This window comes from Eschrichtius robustus, chromosome 6 (assembly GCF_028021215.1).
Source record: "Eschrichtius robustus isolate mEscRob2 chromosome 6, mEscRob2.pri, whole genome shotgun sequence".
In the NCBI taxonomy this organism is placed as follows: Eukaryota; Metazoa; Chordata; class Mammalia; order Artiodactyla; family Eschrichtiidae; genus Eschrichtius; species Eschrichtius robustus.
The window spans coordinates 67,284,625-67,311,300 of NC_090829.1; the positions used below are offsets into that span (position 1 = coordinate 67,284,625).

At 39.3% G+C, this 26,676-nt stretch overlaps 1 protein-coding gene across 11 annotated transcripts in view; it reads left to right on the top strand.

The window, feature by feature from the left end:
• The window catches only part of LPP (LIM domain containing preferred translocation partner in lipoma), a 684,273-nt gene that overhangs the window by 423,111 nt on the left and 234,486 nt on the right, over positions 1 to 26,676 (top strand). For all 11 annotated transcript variants that reach the window (XM_068546435.1, XM_068546441.1, XM_068546442.1 and 8 more), the window contains one exon: positions 2,407 to 3,099. In XM_068546435.1, the coding sequence (XP_068402536.1) occupies positions 2,407 to 3,099 (693 nt within the window). The remainder of the gene's footprint in view (positions 1 to 2,406; positions 3,100 to 26,676) is intronic.

The following is a 26,676-nucleotide window of genomic DNA, read 5'->3' on the forward strand; positions in this document are numbered from 1 at the left end:
TGTGATAGAAGAGAGATCCTAGAAAGGACCAGTGACCCTCCTTGGCTGACAGCTGGGAACTTCGCAATCAGGTTCCCAGAAGACATGTGGCTCAAGAGTTTACTGGTGTCTCTCAACAGGGGCACTGTTGTCATCTTGGGTTTGACAGTGATGTGTTTTTGCCTTTTAACCATTAAATGAAAATAGAATCCCCTAATCACTGTGACAGTAAAAAACATTGCCACACATTTCTAAACTCTCCCTGGTCGCTAGGTGATTTCCTCTCCAGTTGAGAACCGCTATACAGAGAATTCCCTGGCAGTTCACTGGTCAGAACTCCACACTTCCACTGAAGGGGGCATAGGTTTGATCCCTGGTCTGGTCCGGGAACTAAGATCCGGCAAGCAGCATGGCACGGCCAAAAAAAAAAAGAGAAATACTATATGTAACCAAACATCCCTGAGATGTTTTAATCTTTATCTCTGGATCAACCTAGATCACCAGAAAGCTATTCCCAGAAAGCCATATGTCTAAATCAGTATACTTGTATGTTATGGTGGGGACAGGGTAGCTGTACTATCTCCAGCCCCACATCCACATCCCAGGCAGGAAGGAGGAAAAGGGAAAAGTAGGAGGGGATCATGCTGTGTCAGGAGAGCTCTAGCTTTTCCAGAAATGCTTCGCATACATCTCATTGGCCAGAACTGTGTCACATGGCAACTCCTACATGCAAAGTAATCTAGGGAAGAGTGGGCACATTGCTGCCCCAAACAAAACTGAAATTTTTTGAGTAATGAAGAAGGGCAGTGGGTATGGGGAAGCAGTTAGCATCTGCCCCACATGTATATATCTCTAATGGCTTGGTGTGGGCAAATGACACTAGAGTAATATAAAGTCTTGTGTCGTTTCTTCCTATACATACTAGAATTGACCTGGAAATTAATGAACAACCGAATTAGGGTGTGGTCATTCATTTCTTGTATGAACAAATCTAATCAGAGTAAGCCAGAGCAAAATTAAGACATTCTGCCACTGGAATGTTTACAGATCCCTAATAGACTAGTGCCTTAGGATGAATGTTTGACTCTTCAAACCTTCCCTAAGCCTTTACTTATCCCCAGCCTAACCAAGACCTCTCACAGTTCAGCAGAAAGTCTTTTAATCTTTGTGGCCTTAGGACATTTTTAGGGCATTCAGTAAGTATTTCTTAATTGAACAAATGAATGCGACAAAAAACAGAAAGATGTAAAGGGAGGAGGCTGCATTTGAGTTATCTTTGGTAAATCACTCTTTGACAGGAATCTTTGATCCTAAATTTAGTATCTCTTTGGTTGTACCAGCGGTGTTTGTTTATTTCTCCCAACACCCCTCATTGCTTTTTTTTGTTCCCTCTGCTTAGTCCTTCAGCTCTCTTTCTCTAGTATTGCCTTTTAGCAGTATGGTGACCAAGTCTTTGGGTAGTTTGTTTGAGATCCCATTGTTCAATTTATCTGTTTTCTTTTGGTGCTGGTGCTTTTGATGTTTCTATATGTATTAAAAATAAATCATTGCCAAATCCAATGTCATGAATTTTTTTCTTCTGTGTTTTTTTTAAGGAGTTTTATAGTTTTAGCTCTTACATTTAGAGCTAAAATTTTGGGTTACTTTTTGTATATGGTGTAAAGTAAGGGTCCAACTTCATTCTTTTGCATGTGGATGTCCAGTATTCCCAGCACTATTTGTTGAAAAGACTAACCTTTCCCAATCAAATGGTCTTGACACCCATGTCAAAAATCAAATCATGTATGCAAGGATGTATTTCTGGGCTCTCAATTCTATTCCATTGGTCTATGTCTGTCTTTATGCCAATGGAACACTGATTATTATAGCTTTGTAATAAATTTTGAAGTTGCATAGTGTGAGAGCTCCAATCTTCTTTTTCAAGATTGTTTTGGTTATTCAGAGTCTCTTGAGATTGCATATGGATTTTTCTATTTTTGCAGAAAAGTTCCATTGGGATTTTGACAGGGATTGCATTGAATCTGTAGATTGCTCTGGGTAGTATTAACATTTTTACAATATCAAGTCTTCCAATCCATGAACATGATATGTCTTTCCATTTAGTTGTATCTTCTTTAATTTATCAGCAACATTTTGTACTTTTCAGTGTATAAGACTTTCACCTCTTTGGTTAAGTTTATTCCTAAGTTTTTTCTTTCTTTTTGATGTTATTATAAATGGAATTGGTACACAGAAGCGCAACTGATTTTTGCGTTGTCTGTGAACTCTTAGAAGTCAGGAACCATGCCTTGTTTATGTTTTGCAGAGTTAATACAAAAGTAATAATGGCATTTATTAATATTTGTCTATTTATGTATTTTTATTTTTCATTAGCAATAACCTTTGTCTTTTTTTTTTTTTTTTTCCCTTTTCTCTTTTCTGCTTTAGGGCTCTACTAGCTCAACAACAGCTTCTCCTCCAGTTTCCACCCCTGTCACAGGACATAAGAGAATGGTCATACCAAACCAGCCCCCTCTGACGGCAACGAAAAAGTCTACATTGAAGACACAGCCTGTACCCCAGGCTGGACCCATCCCCGTGGCTCCAATTGGAACGCTAAAACCCCAGCCTCAGCCCGTCCCAGCCTCCTACACTACGGCATCTACCCCTTCAAGGCCTACCTTCAATGTGCAGGTGAAGTCAGCCCAGCCCAGCTCTCATTACATGGCTGCCCCTTCACCAGGACAATTTTATGGCTCAGGGCCAGGGGCCCAGGGCTATAACACTCAACCAGTTCCTATCGCTGGGCAGGGTCCACCTCCTTCTACACGGGGAGGCATGGATTATGCATATATTCCACCACCAGGACTTCAGCCTGAGCCTGGGTATGGGTATGCCCCCAACCAAGGACGCTATTATGAACCCTATTGTGCAGCGGGGCCTGGCTATGGGGGCAAAAATGACTCTGATCCTGCCTATGGTCAACAAGGTCACCCAAATACCTGGAAGCGGGAACAAGTGTATACTCCTTCTGGCACCGGGAACCAGAACCCTGCTGGGATGTATCCAGTTGCTGGTCCCAAGAAGACCTACATCACAGACCCTGTTTCAGCCCCCTGTGCACCACCACTGCAACCAAAGGTAGGGAACTCATTAATATAGTGATGGGAATAAGGGGGTACCTATCTTGGTCTGCCTTCCCCAGAAAGCAGAGCCTAAGGCAAAAGTATATGTGCTACTTTTATTTCATTAGAAAGTACAATCTGAAGGAAGTGCATGAGCGAAGCAGGAAAATGGGGAGATCCTATTTGGGGATATGGGGTGGGGGTGTTACCAATATGGCTTCCGTTTAGTATCAAGTACAACTAATTTTTCAATCTTGAAGGACCTTCTTCCAAAAGACCATATGAACCGTAGCAGCTCAGGACAATCTGTTCGGAGAGAGAAAGGGAAAATAATTTATCTTCCAGCTCCTTTTCTGTTGGTCAGAGCTTCCTTCTGTGGGTCATAGACTTCCTCACACTTAGATGTTGCATTTACTTGGTCACTAAATAGATCTGAAGTATCTGATGCCTCAGCAGGGACAGGGAATCCCCACATGTGGAGGTGAGAGGTGCTCAGGGCAGCATGAGATGAGCTGATGACAGGTTGGCCTCATGTGAAGGCGGTCAGAACCCAAGCAAAGTTGGTACCATAGTGACTGCTGGGGAAGAACAAGTGGACAAGGGCCCAGGAGACAGGTGAGGCTAAGGAGATCTAAGGTAATGCAGATATCTTGTCTAGTTTTCTTTGGGAAGGGGCTGTAGTAGAATGGCACTTGTTTGTTACCCCTTGTTTATCTACATTAATGATCCTCCAAGAAGAATATTACTCTCCAACCTTTAACCTATTAGGCAACTTAAAAATATTCTTTATGACAGTTATCTTTTTTGTTGTTTGATTTAATTTCAAGCATGTATGTGTTTTAAGTCAACATGTTCAATTACTTCCTGTGAATAGGCAAGATATAATACTATACACACCTACTCACCTACAACTTGGATTTTTCATGTGTCCTAGAACCAACATGATGATGTTTCCTCCCACCATGAAAAGAGGAACCAAGGAGAGTTACTTGGAAGGAGTGAGGTGGAGAAACCAATCTAGTTTCCAGCCATTGTGTTAGAACCGAGCACTCCCTTCCCTGTAGTAAGAACTGTAAGAAATCAGAAATTGGAGAGCCCTTGATTATCGAGAAGTTCAATGATAAATTGGGAGGGTGTACTGGGTGGAAGTTTGGACTATATGTTTGTTTGTTTTTTTTTAATCCTTTACACAGTTGAGATTGTCGATTTTCAGGCATATCCATTCACATTTTCAACATTATAACAGAATTTAGTGAGGTCCTTACTCTCCGGGTAGGGAGTTTACTAAATCACTATTCTCACATGAAAGCATCTGCTCTGTTAATGATGCAGATGGATTTTAGGTTCCTTAGAGGAAAGAACCCTTCCCAGCAAGTGGGGCCTGTGGGTAGCTGGAGGCGTCCATCAACCTTACGATTGCCCATTACATGAAAGTGGACCAAGCCATGATCATCTTCCAACATAAAGATTTCAAGTGAAAATGTTAAGTGTTTTTGAAACATTACTCTTAGAAGGACTTTCTTTCCAAAAATCTCTTTATGAAAAGAAATGTTATTAAGGGTTTTTTTGTTTTATTTTGTTTTGTTTTTAAAATAAGTATTGCCCAAAATAGCCAAGCTGGACAACTTTGCCCTTTGTTAACATTGCAGTATATTTGCATTCGTCCATCCTAACCCCAGAGCAACTGGTTCAGAAAAAAATGGGGTTATTCAGCTTTACCTCACTTTGGTACAATTGCAACAAATTCCCCTACAGAAGATTAAAAATTTAGGTTGGGACAATGGCCATCAACATTTAAGTTCCAATAGGTATGCAGTTTTGCCCTGTCCAAAGCAGCCTGACTGTGATAGGATGGCTGAGTGATGTTCCTAAGGGCAGGAGATGGGCCCTGAGTTATTTAAGGATCCTATTACCCCACCTGGGGAAACAGACATGAGACAGAGCAAAAGTATGTCTAAGTGGGGAGAATGATCTGGTGAAGTACGAAGCCAATCTTTGAGTTTCCTGATTTCCCATCACGTCACTGGGCCCTCTGGAACCAATCCAGTAGGGTAAAAAAAAGAATCAGCACCCACTGCAAGACCTGGTTCTAAGATGTTAGGTCCAGAAACATCACTAGTATTTGGTCTGTCTTTGTCAACTTACTTGGGGTGACAGAATGAACTTGTATTAACCACTCTCCAGAAAGCATGAAACTTTATTTTCCTTCTCATTGGAGTAAAAGTAATATTCAGGATGATCTATTACCTTGTTAAGGATTCTGGACATCAGTGGATTTCATGTCCACTTAAAAAAAATTCTGAAACATTTGTTTTTCAACAGTGTCATGTGTTTTAACCTCATATTGTGCATTTAAAAAATGAAAATCAAATCATGTACTTTTTGCTGTGATTATTAAGGAGAGTGGTTAGAGATTGATATTTAGCCATCTGTCTTTGTTTTGGGAAAGGGGAAAGAGGCTGATGAAGCTACAGATATCGTCTGTGTGTGTTGTGGGCGCATTGGTGGGTGAAGGGGTGGGCTCTTTCACCAGTTGGTCTTTGAGCAGCACACTACTGTATTCAACTGCACCTGTGCACAGAGCGCCTTACTGTCTCAAATATTAACTTGGCTTGGCTTAGCGATGTGACTCCTGGCTTGAGAAGTGAGCTCCTAATTCTAATCCCAGCTCCTCCCTTGATATTCTTCTTTCAGCTTGAGGAAAGCCTCTAGACCTCTTTATGTCATACTCCCAGCCTCAGTAAAGTGGAATGTCATCTTCACTAATTAATTAATGATTGCAAAGGGCTTGGAAATGTCCAAGGGCTGAATAATTGCCAAGTGAGGACTATTCAAGCTTTTTCACTGGCTTTCATTTATTTCCAATTTTTTAGGCACTGATGGAAAACATACCTCGGTGCCTTAAAACAATTACCTTTTGTTACACTGAGAAGTTCTTCGGAGTTTGGCATTTAACCCATTAAGGAAAAAGTTTTCAAAAAATGAAAGAAATAAATCTCCTTTAGATTTGAGATAAGCTGCTTTAATTTTTCCACACCGTGGTATGATACAGAAGAAGAAGTAGAAGAAGGGAAGGAGAAAGTAGGAAAGAAAAGGAAAAAAAAAAAGAAAAAAGAAAGGAAGAAAAGAATGAAGAAAGGAAGGAGACCAAATCAGAACCTACAAGCCTTGGGGGATCATGATTATATTTGTGTTTCCATAATGTGCTGAGCACTGAATTTGCATGCTACAGTAGACCATAATGTGTTTCCTGGACCATGTGAGCCGAGTTCCTTGAAAAATATTGTTATAAGCAAGTCTTTATAAGAGAGAAATGTTCCCTTCTCACTGGAAATCCTCTTAAAGACACAGTGGAATCTCTTCTCTTTGCCATTTTATAAAAGCTAATATCTGCTGGTTGTTGTGTTGTCCACAGAACTTTTGTCCTGTGTGTTATCTTCACATTCCCATGAGGTAGGATGTGTATTTTCTCCAATATTCAGGTAAGGCGAGTCAGCTTGAAAGCCCCAGAGCCAGGACCTAGAGGCAGTCATCACTTTCAGGTCCACAGTGGCAGGTAGCTTTAGCTTCCATTTCCTTGTCATAAACCTAATCTATGGCAGCCTCAGCTCTGTTGCAGAGACAGGTATTTCCTCTGTAATATGTTAAGAGTGCTGGTGCTATGCATGTCTGGAAAGCTGTGGAGACCCAACTAGTTGGGCGGGGGGGGGGGGGTTAAGTTACATTCTAAAACCATCTATTAAAATTTCCTTGGAAAAATCCTTCAGGACAGTGAGAACTTGGAGATCAACCAATCACCTTTCAATAAATCCAACACCAAGTTTATCTTATCCAGAGTCAGAACAGATTACTGCTGTTCATTTAGTGTTTGAATCTGGGGATATTTAATGCGTCAGAGAGGAGAGTGAAGGTAGTGAACCACCAGGGTCAGTGTTGACGGATCCCCAAGACCTGGGAATTGTTGAGATTAAGAAAATATTTGAGAATGTTGATATAGTAGCATTTCAGATACTCAAGTAATATCAAAATATTTAAATTTCATTTCATTGTGGTCTTTTCCACAGTGAAATGGAGGTTGTATATATTGGGTGTCCTGCAAGAATTGGTGGCATTTGGGAGAAAACTATCTTTATGGTAATCCCTGTGCTAAATATCTCTCAATTCCAGGATCAGAGAAACAAAAAAGAAGAGTTAGTTAGGGTGGGGAGAAGGATAGATGTGGATATAGGCCTCCAGTCAGGTGCAAATAATACCTAGGTCTGTATAAAGCTGAGGATGGAAGAGATTGCTTGAGGACAGTGACCGTAATATTAGTAATTCCCCTTTGCACAGGGTTTTTCAGTTTCCAGAATGCTTTGTGGACCTCACAAAAAACATAAGCGATACGCACAGGTAGAGGATTTTGTCTCTCTTTCACTGATAGGGGTTCAAAAGCTCAGTAATGAGAGTCACTCACCTAAGGTCATATGTCAAATTCATGGGTGAGCCACGTTTCCAAATCAGGTTTTCAGAAGGTTTGTCCTCATGCTTTCCACCTGGTAAACTATGGATGTTGGTTTGGCGTTTGGATGGGGGGAGTGCCACATCCGCATTGGCAGCCTCTGGGCGTGGCTCCGCTATGGCCCACATCACAGGCAGACATGTCGATAGGCTCAGGCAGTTGCGGTGCTGTGTCATGAGATCAACAGCTGCAGGGGAAGCACCGTTAAATCCCTGCTGGGCGCCCAGGCTCAGCACCGTGGGGCTATGCTTCCTCTTTCCCATCACTATGTACAATTTATTCCAGTGTTTCTACGTTCACAGTATCTCAAATCTGTTTTCTTACTGAAACCCCCTTTGCTACTGTCCTGGTTCAGTTGTCCCCGTTTCTCACCTGAGCCATTGAAATGGCCTTTTACTGGGTGTCCCCACCTCTAGTCACTCCACACCTGTTCATCCTACACATGCTATCAGATTAACCTTTCTACCCCACAGCTCTGCGCTCGTCACTAATTGCCTTTTCCCAAAAACCTTCAGGAGTCCCCACCCAGTTATGGAATGAATTGAAACCCCAGCCTAGATTTCCAGTTTTATCTCCCCCTTTAAGCATCCCAGCTTCCAGCTGAGAAATTACATTCCTAGTTATTTTTCATCTCTATAGCTTTCATCGTGGAGCTACGTCTTCCTTGAATGCCTTCCCAGACCTCTCCCCAAATAAATTAAATGTTTGCATATCCAACGTGACCCATTAAGACCAAACTAAAGTGTTAATCTCTCTTGTGAAGCCTTCTCTTTCTAAAATTAAGTTGGACATTATTTTACCCTCTCTTATGTAAATTTTCACACACTTACTGTACTAGAATCATTTATGTGCCTGTCCTTCACCAGCCTATGCCCTAGCATATATTAGACTCTGAGATTTAGGGGATAGAGATGGTATCTGAGCACTGTTTCGTCCAGAGTAACTAAGACTGTACATAATACATTCTTGTTTAATGAAGGTACTTGAAGAAACTTCCTATGTCCTAGTAAAATAAGGAGTAAGCCCTGCTTTAGAATTTAGCAGATTGTTGATCAAAATGCCAAAACCCAAATCTACACCACCAAATTCGCTTAGGTGACCTCAGTAACACACGCATTGTCACATGAGCAACTCAGTATCCAAAGTAGCTAGATAATTTCTCATGTTCACAATTGTGCTAATGTTTTACATTCCTTCTGGGATACATGTGTGTATGTGTATGCTGTTATGTACACAGTCTTTTTTACTTTTTGCATTTGCCAAACGTCCATAGAATTTGTTGATTCAGATTCTTTAATTACCTTTTTGAGGTTCAATCTATATACAATAAAATGTGCCCATCTGAAATGCACAAGGCAGTGAATCTTTGGCAAATTTATGCACCTGGGTAACCACCATCAAAATCAAGATAGAGAACGTTTCCACTACCCCACAGAGCTCCCTCGAGCCCTCTTGCAGTCAGCCCCCTTTACCCTTAGCCCCAGGCAACCTTTCTGCTTTCTAACATGGATTATTTTTACCCTTTCTAGAATTCCATATAAATAGAATCATATAGTATACACTCTCGCATCTAGGCGCCTTCTACTCACTGTAGTTTTTTTGAGCTTCATTTGTGTATGTATCCATTATATGGATATACTACATTTTGTTTATCCATTCACTTGTTTGGGGGCATTTATTTTTTTCCCCATTTTTGATTATTAATAAAGCTGCTATGAACATGCATGTACAAGTCTTTATATGAACATAGTTTTCATTTTTCTTGGATAAATACCTAGCAGAGGAACTGCTGGGCTGTGTGGTAAATATTTAACTTCATAAGAGACTGCCGAATTGTTTTCCTAAATGTACCATTTTACAGTCTCACCAGCAATGTATGAGAGGTCCAGTTGCTCCCTAATCCTGGCAGCACTTGGTATTGTCAGCCTTCTTAATTTTAGCTCTTTTCATGCTGTATAGATGTATCTGATTGTGGTTTATATTTACATTTTCCTTTTGATTAATGATGTGGAACACTTATTATTCATGCACTTATTAGCCATTTGTTTGTCTTCTTTTGTGAAGTGTCATCAAATTTTTGGTTTATTTTTTAAATTGGATTGTTTCCTTTTTTTTTTTTTTTTTTTTTTGGTAAGAGTACATTATGTATTCTGAGTAAGAGTCCTTAGATATATGCATTCCCAGTCGGTGACTTGACTTTTCATTTTCTTAATGTTGTTTTCTAAGAGCAGAAGTATTTACTTTTGATGGAGGTCAATTTATCACTTTTATCTTCTATAGTTTATGCTTTCTGTTTCCTTAGATATTTTTGCCTCCTCATGGTCATAAAGATTTTATTCTGTGCTTTCTTTTAGATGTTTTACAGGTAAATTCAAGGTTATAATTCACTTCAAGTTAATCTTTGTGTATTGTGTGAGAGAAGGGTCAAAAGTCATTTACCCCCATTGAGACACAGTTTTTCCATCATGGTTTATTGAAAAGACTCTTTTCTTCCGTTGAAATACCTTGACACCTTTGACAAAAATCAATTGACCACAGATGTGTGGGTCCATCTGGACTCTATTCTATTCCATTAATTTGTATATCTATCCTCAAGCCAATGCCACATTATCTTGATCTCTGACTTTTATACAAGATTTTGAAATCTGACAATATAAGCTTTCCATCTTCTCTTTCAAAAGTACTTTTATTATTCTAAGTCTTTTCCATTTCCTTATAAATTTTAGCATCAGCTTGTCAATTTCCACAAAATAGCTTGCTGTGGTTTCAGTTGAGATTTTGTTGAATCTATAATTTGGAAAGAGCTGATATCTTAACAATATTGAGTCTTCCAACCCATGAACATGGTATATCTCTCATTCTGTTTATGCTTTTATTAATTTCTCTCAACAATGTATTGTAGTTTTACCCATATTTTGTTAAATTATTTCATATTCTGGGTGCTATTATAAATGGTATTTTTAAAAAATTCTTAATTTGCAGTCATTTTGTAGTGTATACAAATGCCATTGATTTTTTTAATATTGACCTTGCATCTTATGACCTCTTTACCAGTTTTACTAGCTTCTTAAGACTCCTTAGGCTTTTCTACCTGATCATTTCATCTGCAAATAAATTCTTGATTCAACTGTTTATTTCCTTTATGGATAGGAGTCTATCCATCACCTTTCTATGTTTGGAAGATTTGCTTCTTGATTGAAGAAGAGACAGTTTCCTACAAATTTGAAGGACGGAAATTGGAAAAAAAAATAATAAATCTTTACTCTCCATTCCTCTAGACTGGCCTGTTGAAACTGTCAGACATAGAAGTTATCTTCAGAATCAGTAGGTTATAATCCCTTAAAATTACAGATGAGAAACTGAGGCATGAAGAGTTACAGTGACCTGAAGAGTTAGTTATACAACTAGTAAGTGGCACATTTGAGTAGAAAACTTAACACTTTTTTCTAAATCACAGTTTCTCTCTACATTGGTTCAAGACCAATGAGATCGGAAGTATAAAGGACCTTTAAAAGATATAATAACTATTGTTAAAAGGAGCTGATCTCCTGGCCTTAGACCTCCACACTAATTCTGTAAGGCCTCTTAATAATAGAAAATGGAGGCCATTCTGGTGTTTCTTGTTCGGGCCCACAGTTGTTCCTGTGAGGCGACTAGTTCTTAGGGTCTTTATGATTTTGACTCAGTCTGTCATCTCTCCTTCCCCTGATTTTATTTTTTTAATTTATTTATTTTATTAGAGTTTTTTAAAAATAAATTTATTTATTTTATTTTATTTATTTTATTGAGGTGAGCAGGGGCTACTCTTCGTTGCGGTGCGCAGGCTTCTCATTGCAGTGGCTTCTCTTGTTGTGGAGCATGGGCTCTAGGCACATGGGCTTCAGTAGTTGTGGCACACAGGCTCAGTACTTGTGGCTCGCAGGCTTTAGAGCGCAAGCTCAGTAATTGTGGCGCACGGGCTTAGTTGCTCCGTGGCATGTGGGATCTTCCCAGACCAGGGCTCGAACCCATGTCCCCTGCACTGGTAGGCAGATTCTTAACCACTGTGCCACCAGGGAAGCCCCTTCCCCTGATTTTAAAAGTTACCGTGAGGATGGATGTCCTAGTACACTAAGACATGTCTGTGAATATTATTTATTCATTTTACTTGTATAATGTTTTTCATAGATTTAGATGTTTGAAGGTATCCCAGGTCCCTAATCTCTTTGGAAAATTAAGTAGTTTTAACAAACGACTCTAGCAATATGTAATTTTTGTGTTTAAGAGCAAGAGAACGCACTTCATTTTGCAAGTGGACCCGCTGATATGTCTCTCTAGAAATCTCCTTTCCTTCTTGGCCAGCTGCAAACACCCACACTGTCCTATTTCAGAGGAGAAACTATAGTTGTTCTCCTCCCCAGCAAACAAAGACATTCAACCACTATCAATGTATAATAATTAGTGGTGAATATAAAACCTTTGACAGATGTTACACGCAGAATATTAGGAAGTATCCCAAAGTGAAAGTCAAATAGCTGACTTTCCAAAACTGCCATTGTCCCAGAAATATTTACTTGTTATGTTAGGTCTTTGATTTTCTGGAATATGGAAAACCCAACTTTTGGATATATTCTTAGCAAATAATACAGTGTTTGCTCTATTTCATCCTTAGAATTCAGTGACTGTTCTTCAGAAAAATACAATATGGTTTATTTCAGAAGTTTACTTAACTATAACTATAACATCTTAGTTTATATAACAATAACATGTAGCATTTTTGTAACCCCTTACAAAATTTACCAAATACTTTCATATGTGGGGAAAACTCTGTAACATGTCCAGGGGCAGCTTGCCTAGTATCATACCAATACCCAATGTCAGAAGAAGGATAAGCTCTTAGGTCTTCTGAGTGCCAGCCCAATATGTTCTTTCCACACAGTGACACTTGCCTTCATTCATAGCTGTCTGTGTTTACATGTGTTAGCTCACTGTACAGTTATCCAAACATCAAATATTGATTGGGCCAGACAGTTTAGGGGTTAAAACCTTAGAGTTGTATTTCTGGGACGTAACACATTTAACATTTGAAACCCAAGATTCAGTCAACATTATATCAAGAGTCCAGGAGTTGAAGCTATATACTAAATATAAGTTCCAGATAACAGGCCCCCTTTTATTCTGTCTTTATAAGTATTTGGTATATTTATTGCTCAAACATAGACACCTTGTTTATTTTTTATGTACCTTTAGGTATTATTGTGAAAAGGGATAAGAGAGTAGAGGTATGCTTTGTATTCTTTATAGATCGGTTAGCTAAGTGTATTTTTCATTGTGCATACATGCAATCTTTAACATGAATTTGGATAGACTTACTATAAAGATGATACTTATAATCTTTACCAGATGAAACCCCATTTTTAATCCTGCTTTTCATCCCATCCAAAGGATGCAAAGTATTAAGCAGGCTCTCCATGAGACAGCTGAGGCTGGTAATCCCTGCAGGGGTGGGGAAATTGCTAGTGACCAGCAGAGAACCAGAGAAGAGTTAAGCAAGGCAGGTGGGGAACATGGACCAGGGCCCTGCCAACTGCAACCCATGGGCCGATCTCACCTGCCACCTGGTTTGGTAAATAATGTGTTATTTGAAATTCAGCCACGCTCACTTGCTTAAATATTATCTATGGCTGCTTTCACACTACAACAGTAAAATTGAGAAGGTGCATCAGAAGCTGATCTTCCAAGCCCAAAACATTTACTGTATGTCCCTTCACAGAAGAAGTTTATCAACCCCTTACTGAAAATATGGAAATGACTTTGCAAAATTTAGGTTCTCGTTAAAATTGCTTGAATATTTTTCAGCTATTTTTTTCTTAACCAGTATATACTACATCTGAGCCGGAGGTTATTGGTGGGAATCTGGGGGGGAGGGAAGAATTAAATATCAAAACCCCAAATTTACCTGCTACTTACAGAATAGATTCTGCATCCCTCATGTTTTCCCAGCCTGGTCAACTACTCTTTAGCCTTCAAGAGCTATCTCTAGTATTAAGTGCTTGGAGAAGCTTGACCATTCACCCAGTCCCCACATATTATTAGTTTGTCTTTCTTCTGAATTCTTCTCACAGCACTTTTTAAAATCCCTTTACTGTAGCATGCGTCTTATTGGATATTTTAAATAGATAATAACTTTATTGAGATATAATTCATACACAATAGAATTTACTCATTTTAAATGTACAGTTCAATCGTCATTATTGTTATTATTATTTTAGTGTATTCATGGAGTTGTGCAACCATCATCAGTTTTCTCATCCCAGGAAAAAGCTCATTAACAGTCACTCATTTCCCTCAAACCTTCCACCCCTTGGTAACCACTAATCTACTTTCTGTATCTATGGATTTGCCAAATCTGGACATTTGGAATTATACAATATATGGTCTTTTACTGGATTCTTACCATAATATTTACAAGTTTCATCTGTGTTGTAGCTCATATGAGTACTTCATTCTTTTTTATTGCTGAATAATATTCCAGTGTGTGGACATTCTACACTCTATTTATTTTTTCATCAGTTGATAGGTGCTTGGGTTTTTTCCACTTTGGCTATGGTGTTATCAATATTTGAGTACAAGTTTTTGTATGGACGTTGCTTTCAGTTCTCTTGGGTATATACCTAGCGTGAACTTGCTGGGTTATGTGGTAACTTTTTGTTTAACCTTTTGAAGAACTGTTGGACTGCTTTCCAAAGGAGCTTTGCCATCTTACATTTCCACCAGCAGTGTATGAGCATTTCAGTTTCTCCACATCTCCACATCCCATTTGATTTTAATCATGTTACGTGTCTGCCTCCCCAGGTAGACATCTATGTTCTTCAAGTGTGTGAATCATGTCTAATTCAGTTGTGTTTCTTGTACACCTAACATAGTATCTTGCATATGTCAGGCACTCATGAATGAAAGAATCAATCAAAGTGAAATGATGGACATGGACCCACATACAGTTCTTATTACTGAGGGTTCTTTGTGTTTTTTTTAATAGCTGTGCTTTTATAGGTGTTTAATTTTTTTTTTTTATTCTAGCTGTGTTCCTGGTCTCTTCTGGTCTTTAGCTCCTAGCTTGTATTACCAGTAGATTAATCTTCTTTCAGATGGAGTCTATTTTAGTCCTTGTTAATTTCCCAGCCTACATCGTTGTAGTTTTTCTCTCCTTTGTTGTGGTCAGTTTAAATTGCTCTTGTCTCTGTCCCATACAGCTCATGTTATGTGTAAACCTAAAGAAGCTTTTTTCATCACTGAGGGAAATAGGACCTTCTGATCTCACCTTCTCCCACATGGCACTGTTGCTCTTTTCAGAAGTGATTCTGCTCTTCCAGGAGCTCAAGCCTGAAACCTGAAGTCATGCTTGATTCCTCTTTTCTCTCACACAGCAAAATGCCTTCATCTCCACCTTTAAAGTGTGTCTAAAACCCCACCATGTCTCAGCGCCTCCACTGCCTGCACCTATCCAAGCCCCAGCACATCTTGCCTGGGTCATTTAACCCCCTCCTATTGCTCTGCTCTACTCACCTTTGTTCCACTTTGCCCTGTTCTCAACCCAGAGTGATCCTGTTTGTCACATTCTTTCACTGTCCTGCTCAAAACTCTCCAACAGCTTCCCATCTCAGCCAAGGAAAAAAAAAAAAAAAAAGCCGGAACTGTGCTTACAAGGCCCCACTGTCTCCACCCATTAACAGGCTGACTTCATCTAGCTCCAGCCCCCCTTCCCTCTGCTCCAACCACACTCCTGTTTCAGGGCCTTTGTTTTGTTGAGCCCTTTTCCCCTGGTATCCATGTGGCCTATTCTCTCACCTCCTGCGGGACCTCACTCAAAGGTTACTTTGCTGGAGAAGTCTTCCCTGACCAACCTAAAATCCCTCCCCTGCCCCGAAGTGTCCCTATCTACCTTCACTTTATTCCCCTGTAATGTTTTTTGTTTTTTTCTTTTTTTTCTTTGTTTGTTACATTATGATTTCACTGCACATTCCTGCTCTTAGAGAACAGAGACCACGTATTTTTATCATTTGTATCAGGCACATAGATAAGTGCTTAAAAACACAACAATTTTAAAAACTAGTGCAGGCTACGCAGTCCATATATAGTGACTGTTTGCTCTGAGCTATCTGGAGCCTCCACAGTGTGCTTGGTTTGATTTCTTTTTTTTCTTTTTTTCTTTGTTCTTATTAGTCATCCATTTTATACACATCAGTGTATACAGGTCAATCCCAATCTCCCAATTTCCCCTGTAATGTTTATTTCCATCTAACATACTGTGTATCTTAATCATTTGTTTTTTTGTGTCTCTCCCTCTAGAATGTATCCCGAAAGCAGAGTCTTGTTTGTTTGTTTGTTTTTCTGTTTAGTTAACTGCTATATAGAGAACACTGTCTGACAAGTCGTAAGTCCTCAGAAAAAATAAATGAACAAATGCTGGGCACAGGATCATTCCATCCGTTATTTTTTTTATCCAGATAAGTCTGCAGTGATGTGACAGTGACTTTTATTATGTGAAAAGGGTGCAAAGCCCTGAGGTCTTCCAATATATGCCACCCATTTATGTATGATTTCCCCGAACTGCGTGTTCCCCATCCCACCCGCCTTCTACTGCCTGAGCTCCCCAGCCCTCCCTTTAACACCATGATAATGTTGACATGGTAGATAGACCCTGGTATTTGACATCAAATCTGAGGTTGGAGTCCAAACTACAAAGAAAGTCTTGCGTGATGACAGATGGGCAAGTACTCTTTGATTATAAAATACCACAGCTATTTGAAAGGTTATTATAACTTGAAGGACTTAGAATAAAGGAGGGGAACCAAAAATCTTAAGTGATAGATGGGGCTGTTAAATATTTTAAAGCTATATCAGGTACTGTGCTAAGCACTTTCTGTGGATTAGCTCATGCAATCTTCTCAGTAACACTTTCAGGTAGATAGTGTTATTATTTTCACTTTGCAGATAAAAACTGAGTCTTGGAGAGATTAAGTAGTTTACTGAATCCAGAAACTCTTTCTTTTATAAATTTTCATGAATATAAACAAAGTTAAGAGTTAAAGCAAATTAGGTCAATTTTATTGGAAGCCAACACATGGCTTCATTTGTACATTCATTCATTAAAAAATTATTCAGTGTCTACTTTTGGTGCTGGATTAGAGTCAGAAGGAGGGTAATATTTCATTCCTCTTCAAGCTGATATTCTAGTAGTGTTTTCAGAAGAGAGGCAGTAAGACATAATTTTAGGCAGTGATACTTTCTGTGGCTAAAATAAAAGATTTTAATAATGAGATAGAGAGTGGCTGGTTTAGATAGCCAACTCAGGAAAGTCGTTGGAGAAATGACCTTTGAGCCAAAACCTGAATAATGCACAGGGGCCAGCTGTTCTAAGATCTGGGTGAAGAATATTACAAGCAGAGAACAGCAAGGATGAGTCCTCTCAGCTTGGCATTTACGGGAATAGAAAGAAAGCCAGGGAGGCTAGAACTTACTTGTTGGAAGAGAATAAATAAAATGAGGTGATAAAGGTGAGCAGGGTCCAGATCTTATGGACTGTAGTAAGGAGTTTGTCCTTATTCTAAATGAAATGGAAATCCACTGGAGCGTTTAGCAAGGGACTGATAGGGCCTGGTTTTGTTTTAAGATAATCCCAGCCACTGTGTAAGATCAAAGTGGTTGTAGGAAGATTTGTTAGGTTCTGATGCTTCTGTGGTTTCCCTTAAAACTATTGAAAAGATGGGCTTATGAACTTTCTTATTTGCAAATAGAAAAGCTTTTATGTTAAGAAATGCGAAGGTATGGGCCACTTTATGAGTATAGAGTTTATATCTGCAGATTCCTATAGTTAAACAGACTCACAGTCTCTGGCTCTAGGGGCAGTGGAGGAGTGTGGTTGTTGAATGAGAAGTGGAAATAGCAAATACACACCACTTGTTCTCTCACAAGTGGCAGGGCAAGTTTTCCCAAGATAGGTAGTAATGGAAGCCATGATGGTTCAAGACGTTTGGGAGATGAACTAGAGTTGACTGTTTCTCAAAATCTTCTGGTTTTAATTACTTCGCCAAAAAAGATACAGTATGACACTACTATATATATATATTTTAAATGGCACTTGAGCAGTTAAAAACTGAATACTCAGTTAAAGACAGCATGGACATGGGTGAGGGATGAGAGTTATATCTACTTCTATTTCTATGACAGGCTCACTAGGATAACAGGGACCTTCTTCCTCATCCAGTCTCCACCCCTGGTGTCAGTATAACCAATAAAAGGCAGATGATGGCATCGCGTTCTTCAAGACTTTCTGTTCGCACCACGTGTCATTCACCTTGACATGTGCTTCTCATCAGCTCGATTTTTTGTCTCACCCTCCTCTTTCAAGTTATCTTTTCAAGTTATCCCTTTGCCTTGAAACGACTACTACCGCGACACTTTGCAGTCTTTATAACGATTCTTTGTATAAATGGCCCAAAGTGTTTATCAACAGGGGACCGCTTTCCCAGCACCTGCAATTTGGAGATATCTTAAGGTCTTTCTGTGCAACTCAAGAGCTGCTTACAAAGTACCAATGTTAGTGTATTGCTGCATAGAACTATTTTTCTTAAATTTTTACTTTCAACAAATAACATATACCATTTTTCTAGATGCCAAAAGATAAGCAAAAAATCAATTAAAATTTAGTTCATCCTCAAAGAGCTTGAGATATGTATTATTGGAAACACTGGCCTCTGACCATTCTGACCTTCTTATTGATCAGTGTGAAGTACAAAAAAAAAAAAAAAAAATAGAGCTAGCATCCCCACTTGCTTAGAGAATAGAGCATTTCCCCCCATGATCAGTTACTTATGGACAAATAGTTCACACAAGACAGGAATTGTAGATGCTAAAAGAAAGGGCCTGAGAGAGTTCTAGTGATCTTCAGAAGAGGTACTGATCTTCACGTTTGCAAGGGGTCATGTAGGATGTGACCTCTATTAGTTTTGAATCAATGGGATTCAAAATGAGGGGTGGGAAAGTAGCCAAGATTAGATTGTTTTATTGTCCAGAGCCTCTAATGGCTGAGAAGTCAAAAGCTCTTCCTTAACTTAGATTTATTTCAATATGAATTGACTGCCATTCTGATTCTCCATTTTTCTTGCCATTTACCTCTAAAAATAAGATCAATGTAAAGGCTGGCTCACCACTTATATCTTTACATGTTGTAGCTGAAAGACAAGCTTGTGCTGTATAGATAGCACAGGGAACAATACTCAATATCTTCTAATAACCTATCATGGAAGAGAATGTAAAAGTAAACATATATATTTTATATATATATATGTATCAATATAACTGAATCACTTGGTTGTACACCTAAAACTAACACAATGTTGTAAATTAACTATATTTCAATAAAAATTTTTTTAAAATTAAAATTACCAACAACAAAAAAATACAAGCATGCCTAGTAAAGACCGTAGCATAGCTTTTTGTTACTTACCAAAGTTAGTAGGTAAGTAATACCTAATAAATGATGAATATTAACAATAGTGATTTTTAACTACTGGGAGCTCATGTCCCCTCAGCAAGCACATTCTAATAACTTGAGAAACTTTATGCTTGAAAATCTAGTGTGGCAAAATGTGTGTGTGTTCTGAAGTTTTCAAACCTGCTTTCAAGTATGAATGCTAGATATCACCCAAGGCGAGTTATTATTTCTCTTTGCAATGCCTTCATGTGCGTTGGCTCATTTAGTCCTGGAAGAAAGTATAAAAGAAAGTACTATTAATATCCTGAATCTTTACTAAGTGGGAAACCAAGATAGAGAGAGATTAAGCTACTCGCCCAAGACCACAGGACGAGCTCTTAGCCATGCATGATACTACACAAATTCTCTATAAAAGGATGTTAACAAAAATTCTCCCTGATGTGCAGCAACCCAGCTGTAAACCTTAAATCACGTTCTTTTCTGATCATGAGTAGGACCCATATGCTAAGCTGCTGAGGATCCCTCTTCTTAGCATGAGTCTATTGAGAGGTTATCTGCCAGGAAAGCTTTCCTAATTATTTTTCTAATAGATGATATAAGTTCATTTCTTCATTCCTCATCTACTGGTCTCTCCTGCCCGGTACTTACGAAGCATCAGCGTGAGGGGTGTGATGGGTGGGCTATGGAATGGAGCTAAATGGAATGTCATAGGCAAGAATCTAGCCAGTAGCCTTGAATCTCTGAGAGGAAAGTACTCCTGAGCTCTGAGAGCTGCAGGACAAGTTGCATGAAGATGCATGAAGATATGAAGGCCTCCTCAGAGCCAATGTGTGGCATCAGCATAGTGTCTCCAAGTGAGAAAACAAAACCAACAATGCCCAGTTTTTCAAGTGTGATATAATTCCCCCCAAACGTGTGAACTGCTTGCAAGATGCCAGGAGTAACATTGTTTTGTACATTGGCATGAATAATTGACATTGTCTTTGAAGAGCTGATCAGCAAAGGGTAAGGGGAAAGAAAAAGTTAAAATAAGCTGTAAAACCCAACCCACTTATATCCAAAGTACAAAGCCGGACAAAGTGAATGTTCCATTGATTCGTGACATTTGCCATTGATTCAAAATGAGCCGGTCCTGAGAGAGGATTAAATCGATCTATAAATATCCCAAGCTGTCATTCTTAGAACCTTTGGGTAGAGCATTGAGTTGCATTCCTACAGGAGAAATGCCAAATGAGTGAGCCTAGGCCAAGTTTGTTTGGAAAGCCTTACTTAATGAACCGTGGAAGTGTGAACGTGGTCACGTGCAAAGCCCAGGACTGTTCAGCCTTCTGTGGCAGTTCTACGAGTTCTAATACCAGGCTATTAATAGCGAGGAGCACAAGTGTGTGCTTGCTTTCCTTTTTTTTCTTAACTGCATGGATCATGTTTACAAAGGACCCTTTCCTTTAGCAAGAGGTGTTCAGGTGAGGAAGTCATTGGTTTCCATTTTATATCCTCTGGTTCCATGTTTATTCCACGCTAAATGTCCCTGTTAAAAACAGGAGTCTAGTTTTCTACTTTGAGTGTTAACCAATTACAAAGTAAAAAAAAAAAAAAAGTCCTAGAAATGAAAACAAGCTTTCCCAGTAGTCTTCTGGAACATAATAATTACCACAAAAATGTTCTCAGTGATGGGAAGTTCACAGATTTTTAGGCTGTCAGAGATGAAATGTGTCCCTTTGCTTTCCTAAGAAGCCATCTTGCCCATTTACAAGAAATTAAGACCCAGAGAATGACTGCCCAAGGTCTCACAGGCAGGACTTTAAAACAATGTTTAAACCTCTAGATTTGGGAGATCAAGAACAATCCTATGTCTACATTGATAGCTGATTTACCATTGCGTTCGATAAAATAACAGTGAACTTTTTAACGTAATACATTTTCATATCCATTGTCTCATTTGTTCCTGAAAACAAAACAAAACAAAACTTGCTGAGATGGACAAAGAGTGGGCAATTATCTTCTTTTACAGATGACGACACGATTTTAGAGAATCCAAGTCACTTCCCCAATTTTGCACACTGTATAAATCATAGAATCCTTGTCCCTTGTCTATAAAATCCATAGCATGCAACATGGAACTAAAAGAAATTGCAATCCCCAGCTTTTCTGTTTACAAAATGCCCTCTGCAGTTGCTTAAAATTTAGATTGAAAAATAGGAAATTCATTAAACAGGACAGTCAATAAAAGGCTGGGGCTGATATCTAGGTGTTCTTCAGTCCTCCATCTGGGAAGGCTCTACAGATGATGTCTCTGTAGATGCCAAGGTTACACAAATCTCAGAAGCCAAATAAACCTTTTGATTAAATGATTGATTCCTAATTGGTAGTTACTACAATATAAATGACTGTTCAAGATAGAAAGTTTTTGTAAAGAAGTATGTATAAAAAGTAAGAATTTCTGACAAAACAGCCTTGGCTTTCGCTACTATAGTTAATACACCCAACAGTGAATAGTGAGATTGTGTGTGTGTGTGTGTGTGTGTGTGTGTGTGTGTGTGTGTGTAGATATATTCAGATTCTGTGGGACCTAAAGCTTTGAAGCTTATCAGTTTGGGGAGACTTCTTTTAAAAATACAAAATGATGACCAGAAAATTATTGCAGTAGCTTGCTAGGGCTGCCATAGCAAAGTACCACAGACTGGATGACTTACTCAGCAGAAATTTATTTTCTCATGTTTCTGGAGGCTGGAATTCTGAGATCGCGGTATTGGCAGGGTTGGCTTCTTCTGAGGCCTCTCTCCTTGGCTTATTTATCGATGGGCGTCTTCTCCTTGTGTCCTCAGTTGCTCTTTCCTCTTTGTGCATCTGTGTCCTGATCTCCTCTGCTTAGAGGGACATCAGTCATGTTGGATTAGGCCCAACCTAACAATCCCATTTTAACGTAAGTGTCTCTTTGAAGATCCTATCTCCAAATACAGTCACATTCTACGGTACTAGGGTACTTCAACATATGAATTTGGGGGGATAGAATTCATCCCAAAACAATTATGTAAGAAAATGAATACTTATTTCAAGTGAGAAAAGCGAATGAAACATATTTTAAATTGTTTTAAAAATCTGTGAAATATGACAAAAATCACAAAATCCAGAAAAATATCATTTTAATTAATTAATTAATTAAATGCCCAATGACTTTTTCTTACATTTTGTGGCTGCATGCTCTCTGGTCACCTCTCCATGCAACCTAACTTTGTAATTTTTTTTCTATAAGGAGAATAGAAAGATAATTTCACTCTTTCCTCTTAAATGGTTAATAGAAATTTATTATTATTATTATTACTATTAAAAGTTTGGAAAACTTCCTTTAATCTGTACAACTGTTGTTGGTAATGTCCTAAAACTTAAGATGATTGTCAAATTTGGGGAATCTTCTATCAAGTTTCTTTTATTTGAAAGCTGTTACAAAAATACGTGTACTGTTGCTGTAAGTTCATACACTGATACATTCTATTTTGTGAAATCCACATCAGAAAAGAAAATCAAGTCAGTGGTACATTTATAATTGCTTCTAGTACATCACTGAGTACAGTCCTAATAAGGGAAAGCATCTGTTTTTGCATCACTGAATACTGAGTAGTCCTCTCTGTGTGTATACTTTTACACATCTGACAATTGGTAGAACTTTCTGCTGACCTAGCTTCTGGCTCCATACATTTCACACCCTGTTTCTCTCCTCTACCAGCATAATCCACATGCTGGGTGTTGCAGGACACATTCTTGTCGCAGGATTTTTGGCTCCATACCCCTGAGTCCCAGAGCTAGGGGAGTAGTGGACCCAGGGGCATTGAAAGTATGCCAGGAAGTCATTCCTACACAATGGTAATTGGCCATGCCTTATGCACACACTGTAGTGACAGCAAACCGTACGTAAATGTATCCCACGATGCTCAACTAAATGTATCCTCAATTCATCTTCCCCTAACCAAACCCCCAAATTCCTGACACCATTCCAACACTGTCCCACATGAGTATGTAACAGAGGACAGTCAGAGTGGAAAGAGGCAGCAAGGAACACATTGCTTGGACCCTCTGAAGGTCTTAGAAGGGGCTGAAGGAAGTGACGGACCCTGAACCTTCATTTCTTGTCAATCCATGTTTGTTTAAAAGTATCTCTTCTACCCTGGGTATTTGCTTGGGAAGAGTTATTCCTTCCCTTCCTGCCCCCTTCCCTCCTTCCATATTTCTCTTTCTTAAATATTTATTCTGTGCATACCATATTCCAGACCCCATGTTAGGAGGGATAAAACACATATGATGATGCCTACAGCACAGGATAAAGTGATGGGTAGCCAAAGCTGTTAAAAATCTACTGGTACCAGATGATTTAGGGTCACATTCAGCTTGAGCGATCAGGGAAGTCTTTATGAGGAAGCAGCATTTGATCTAGCCTAAAGGATGGCTAGGATTGGGACTGGTGATACTGGGAAGACAAAAGGGCCTTCCTGACCGCCGATGCTGCATATGGCTGCACCTCTACAGGACCTTTTTCTGTATCTGTAACATTTAAAGGCTTATTTGGTTACATGGTCAAAACAAATGGACTAAGGGGAAATCCCTGATGTGGTGGCCATCTCTGTGCTTTTGAGAAATGTCTTCCAGAGTTTGGTGCCTCTTTTAAGGCTCAAGGTTCAGAACATCTGATCACATCTTTATTGTGGGATCCCTTAAGTCATTTATGTGACAGCGTCTGAAGGAATTAAGCTAATAGCTTTGTCTGCTTCACCAGAGATAGATTTCAGACAACCCTTTCACTAAGACCCCATGTTTCAGTACTACCACCCATGGACAAATAGAATCTATTCTTCAGTGATATTTGGTAGCAATGTTGATTCTCCATTTTCGACTTGCTGTTTTTTTCTCTCACGAGTCCTCAACTCTCTCCCAAATTTAGTATTTGCTTGTGTTTCCTTTTTTTTTCCCCACTCCCATTTGCTCCTTTGTTTCTGTTATTCCAGCGACTCTTCTGTCTCCCATAGAAGACAGTCTAGGCACAGCCTTCTTTCTGAGCTTTCTGTGGCCCAGAGGGAGAAGAATCTAGAAAAGTTTCTCTTTCACAGGAGATCTGAGGCAAGTGATTGGCCCAGCATCACCCAGTGTGACGTGATGACGGAACCAGTAGGGATATTTGCATGTTCAGTCATCTTTGCGTCATTCTGCCAAGTCATATAGATCTGTTGGTTATTTTCATCTTCGCGAAAGAGACATTTTGCTGTCAACATACTAGACTGTGAGTCCCTCGAGAGTAAGGAACTCTGTAGTGAAGTGCACAATACCTTGGTAACTGGTAGTGCTTAGGCAGCACCCAGTCTAAACAGAACCCAGCCGGGTTGCCTCCCACTTCACTGTGGAAACACAGTTCTTTGTACAGGGCACATGTTCAGTAAATGTTACATTGATTTTTGTTGTGGCTTCCATGACAGTTCTTACTGTAATTTGAGAAGTAAAGGCAATGATGAATCAGTTGCTGACGTACCTGGTACTGTAAGGGTTAATGGTGGCAGATAGCAGCCCTGTGAGCACTATGAATATTACTCTCTGGTGGGAATGGCTGTCTGTGTACTGAGTTTTTAGGAATAATAATAGGAAAGACTGTACAAAGACTACTCTTCCATTTATAGTGAATGAACACACTTGTCTCGAGCACATTTATATCTCACATAATTTTGCTCCCCATGGTGATTTTTTTTTCCAGATAACTTATTCTACTGGCGTGAGTATATTAAAATAAAATTGAGTGGAGTGAGGGGAATATGCCAATAAAAATAATCAATCCCTCTTCTGACAAATGGCAAGTAATGCAGTCACAATATTTACAAGTAAAATAGCAGGGATATAATTGAAAAATATATCTGTATATCACTCATACAGTAATTCTTCAAACTATCACAGTTCTGTCTTTGACTGATGTTTCATCAAAATATTATCTAATGTGACATAGCGTTCCTCTTTTTGTTCTCTTTTGCTTTTGGTCATAAGAATTAATCTGAAGTCTTTTCACTTTGTGATCTCATTTTTTACTCTGTTCCAGATGTGGGTCATTCTGTCTGCCATGGAACTATCAGATAAACTGTGTAGCTTGATTAGACCAGAACTGTACTACCTGTTTCAGTCAGTCTAGCGGTTCAGCACAAGGTATATTTTAAGGGGATCTCTACAAAAGGCTGAATGAAAATCTTCCATATAAAGTGTAGTTCCATAAACCTTAATAAAAAGAAAGTACCAGGAAGCACTTAGTGCCTCAGATCCTGGAATCAAAGCTTTCTTCCTTATCGTCCCTTTTCTCAGACCTTCAAGCGACCACCCTGATATTTTCTCGGTTGAACTAATAAACTTAAGCGCTAGAGAGGGGTTTAGGTAACATCTAGTTCAAGCCCTTGTTCCTCTCATTTACTCCACACACATTGATTGAGCTCTCACCATGTGCCAGACCCTGTGCTAGGGGTTGCATCTACCGAGATGAAGAAGATACAGTCCTTGCTTGTGAAGACTTCAGTCGGGTAGGAAATAGGCAAGGAAAGTAATGCTTAGAGCCATGTGCTCAAGGCCTTGTAGGCATAGGAGATAGAAGGGAGACTAGCCCAAGGTCTCCCAGCCCACCATTCAGTTCTGGTTCTCCACGACTGCTCCATCCCCCTAACCCGGGACATCGCAGAGAATCTGCAGCTGGATTGAAATTATTCTTGTTCCTGGTTGCAAACTTCACAGGCTCTGTGTCGAAACTTTATGCTTCAAATTTATGAATTTTGGTGTTCAGTATTAATTCCAAAGACATCTGGAAAAAGAAAGGATAGATTTTTGAGTGCTCTGAGTTTTCAGAAGCCTCTGTCTCACATTCTGGGTTGTTAGAAAGGTTCCCTTTCGTGACAGTGCTTCTTGGCCATCGGTAGTGGCAGTTTAGAAAGCCTGCATTGCATCTACCCAAACAGAGTCTGGATGTGTTTCTCAAGCTCTGTCATTTGAATTGTGGAGCACAGATCTCATAAGACAGCTTGTTCTCAAGAGGTTCCCAGCACGTTTGGTTCTAGCCCACCACAAATATGGTGAGAGCAGGCTTTGTCAGACTATTTCGACATACTCAGGGCGTTTTGAACCACATGAGGGCTGAACATGTGCATTCCAGGGAAATACAGACAACACTGCTGGAGTCCCTGGGGTGCTCCACTCCAAGTATGCAGGGACTGGGAATTGCCTCAATACACCAACATCCTGTGTACCATTTCTGATAGATTGGAGTCTAGATGTTCTCTGTTTTGGAATTTGATGCCATGGGAAATGAGAGGATGCCTTGGGGGATGGAAGAACGATGTGTACTTCCCTTGAAATAATGAAAATTTATTCCTCAGCATTCAAATGGCACAATAAGCACTCAATAAACGTTTGTTAAGTCAATACCAGATTTAAGGGAGCGAACTGAAATTAAAAAATGAAGTGGTGTGGGATATAGGAAAGTAGACTTTTCTAGGTCAAAAATCCTAGGCTCTAGCTCTAGTTAATAATCCATAAGCGGTTTTAGACAAGTCATCTCTCCTTTCTTCAGTTTTATGAAACAAGGAGATTCGACTCCTTTCTCTTTT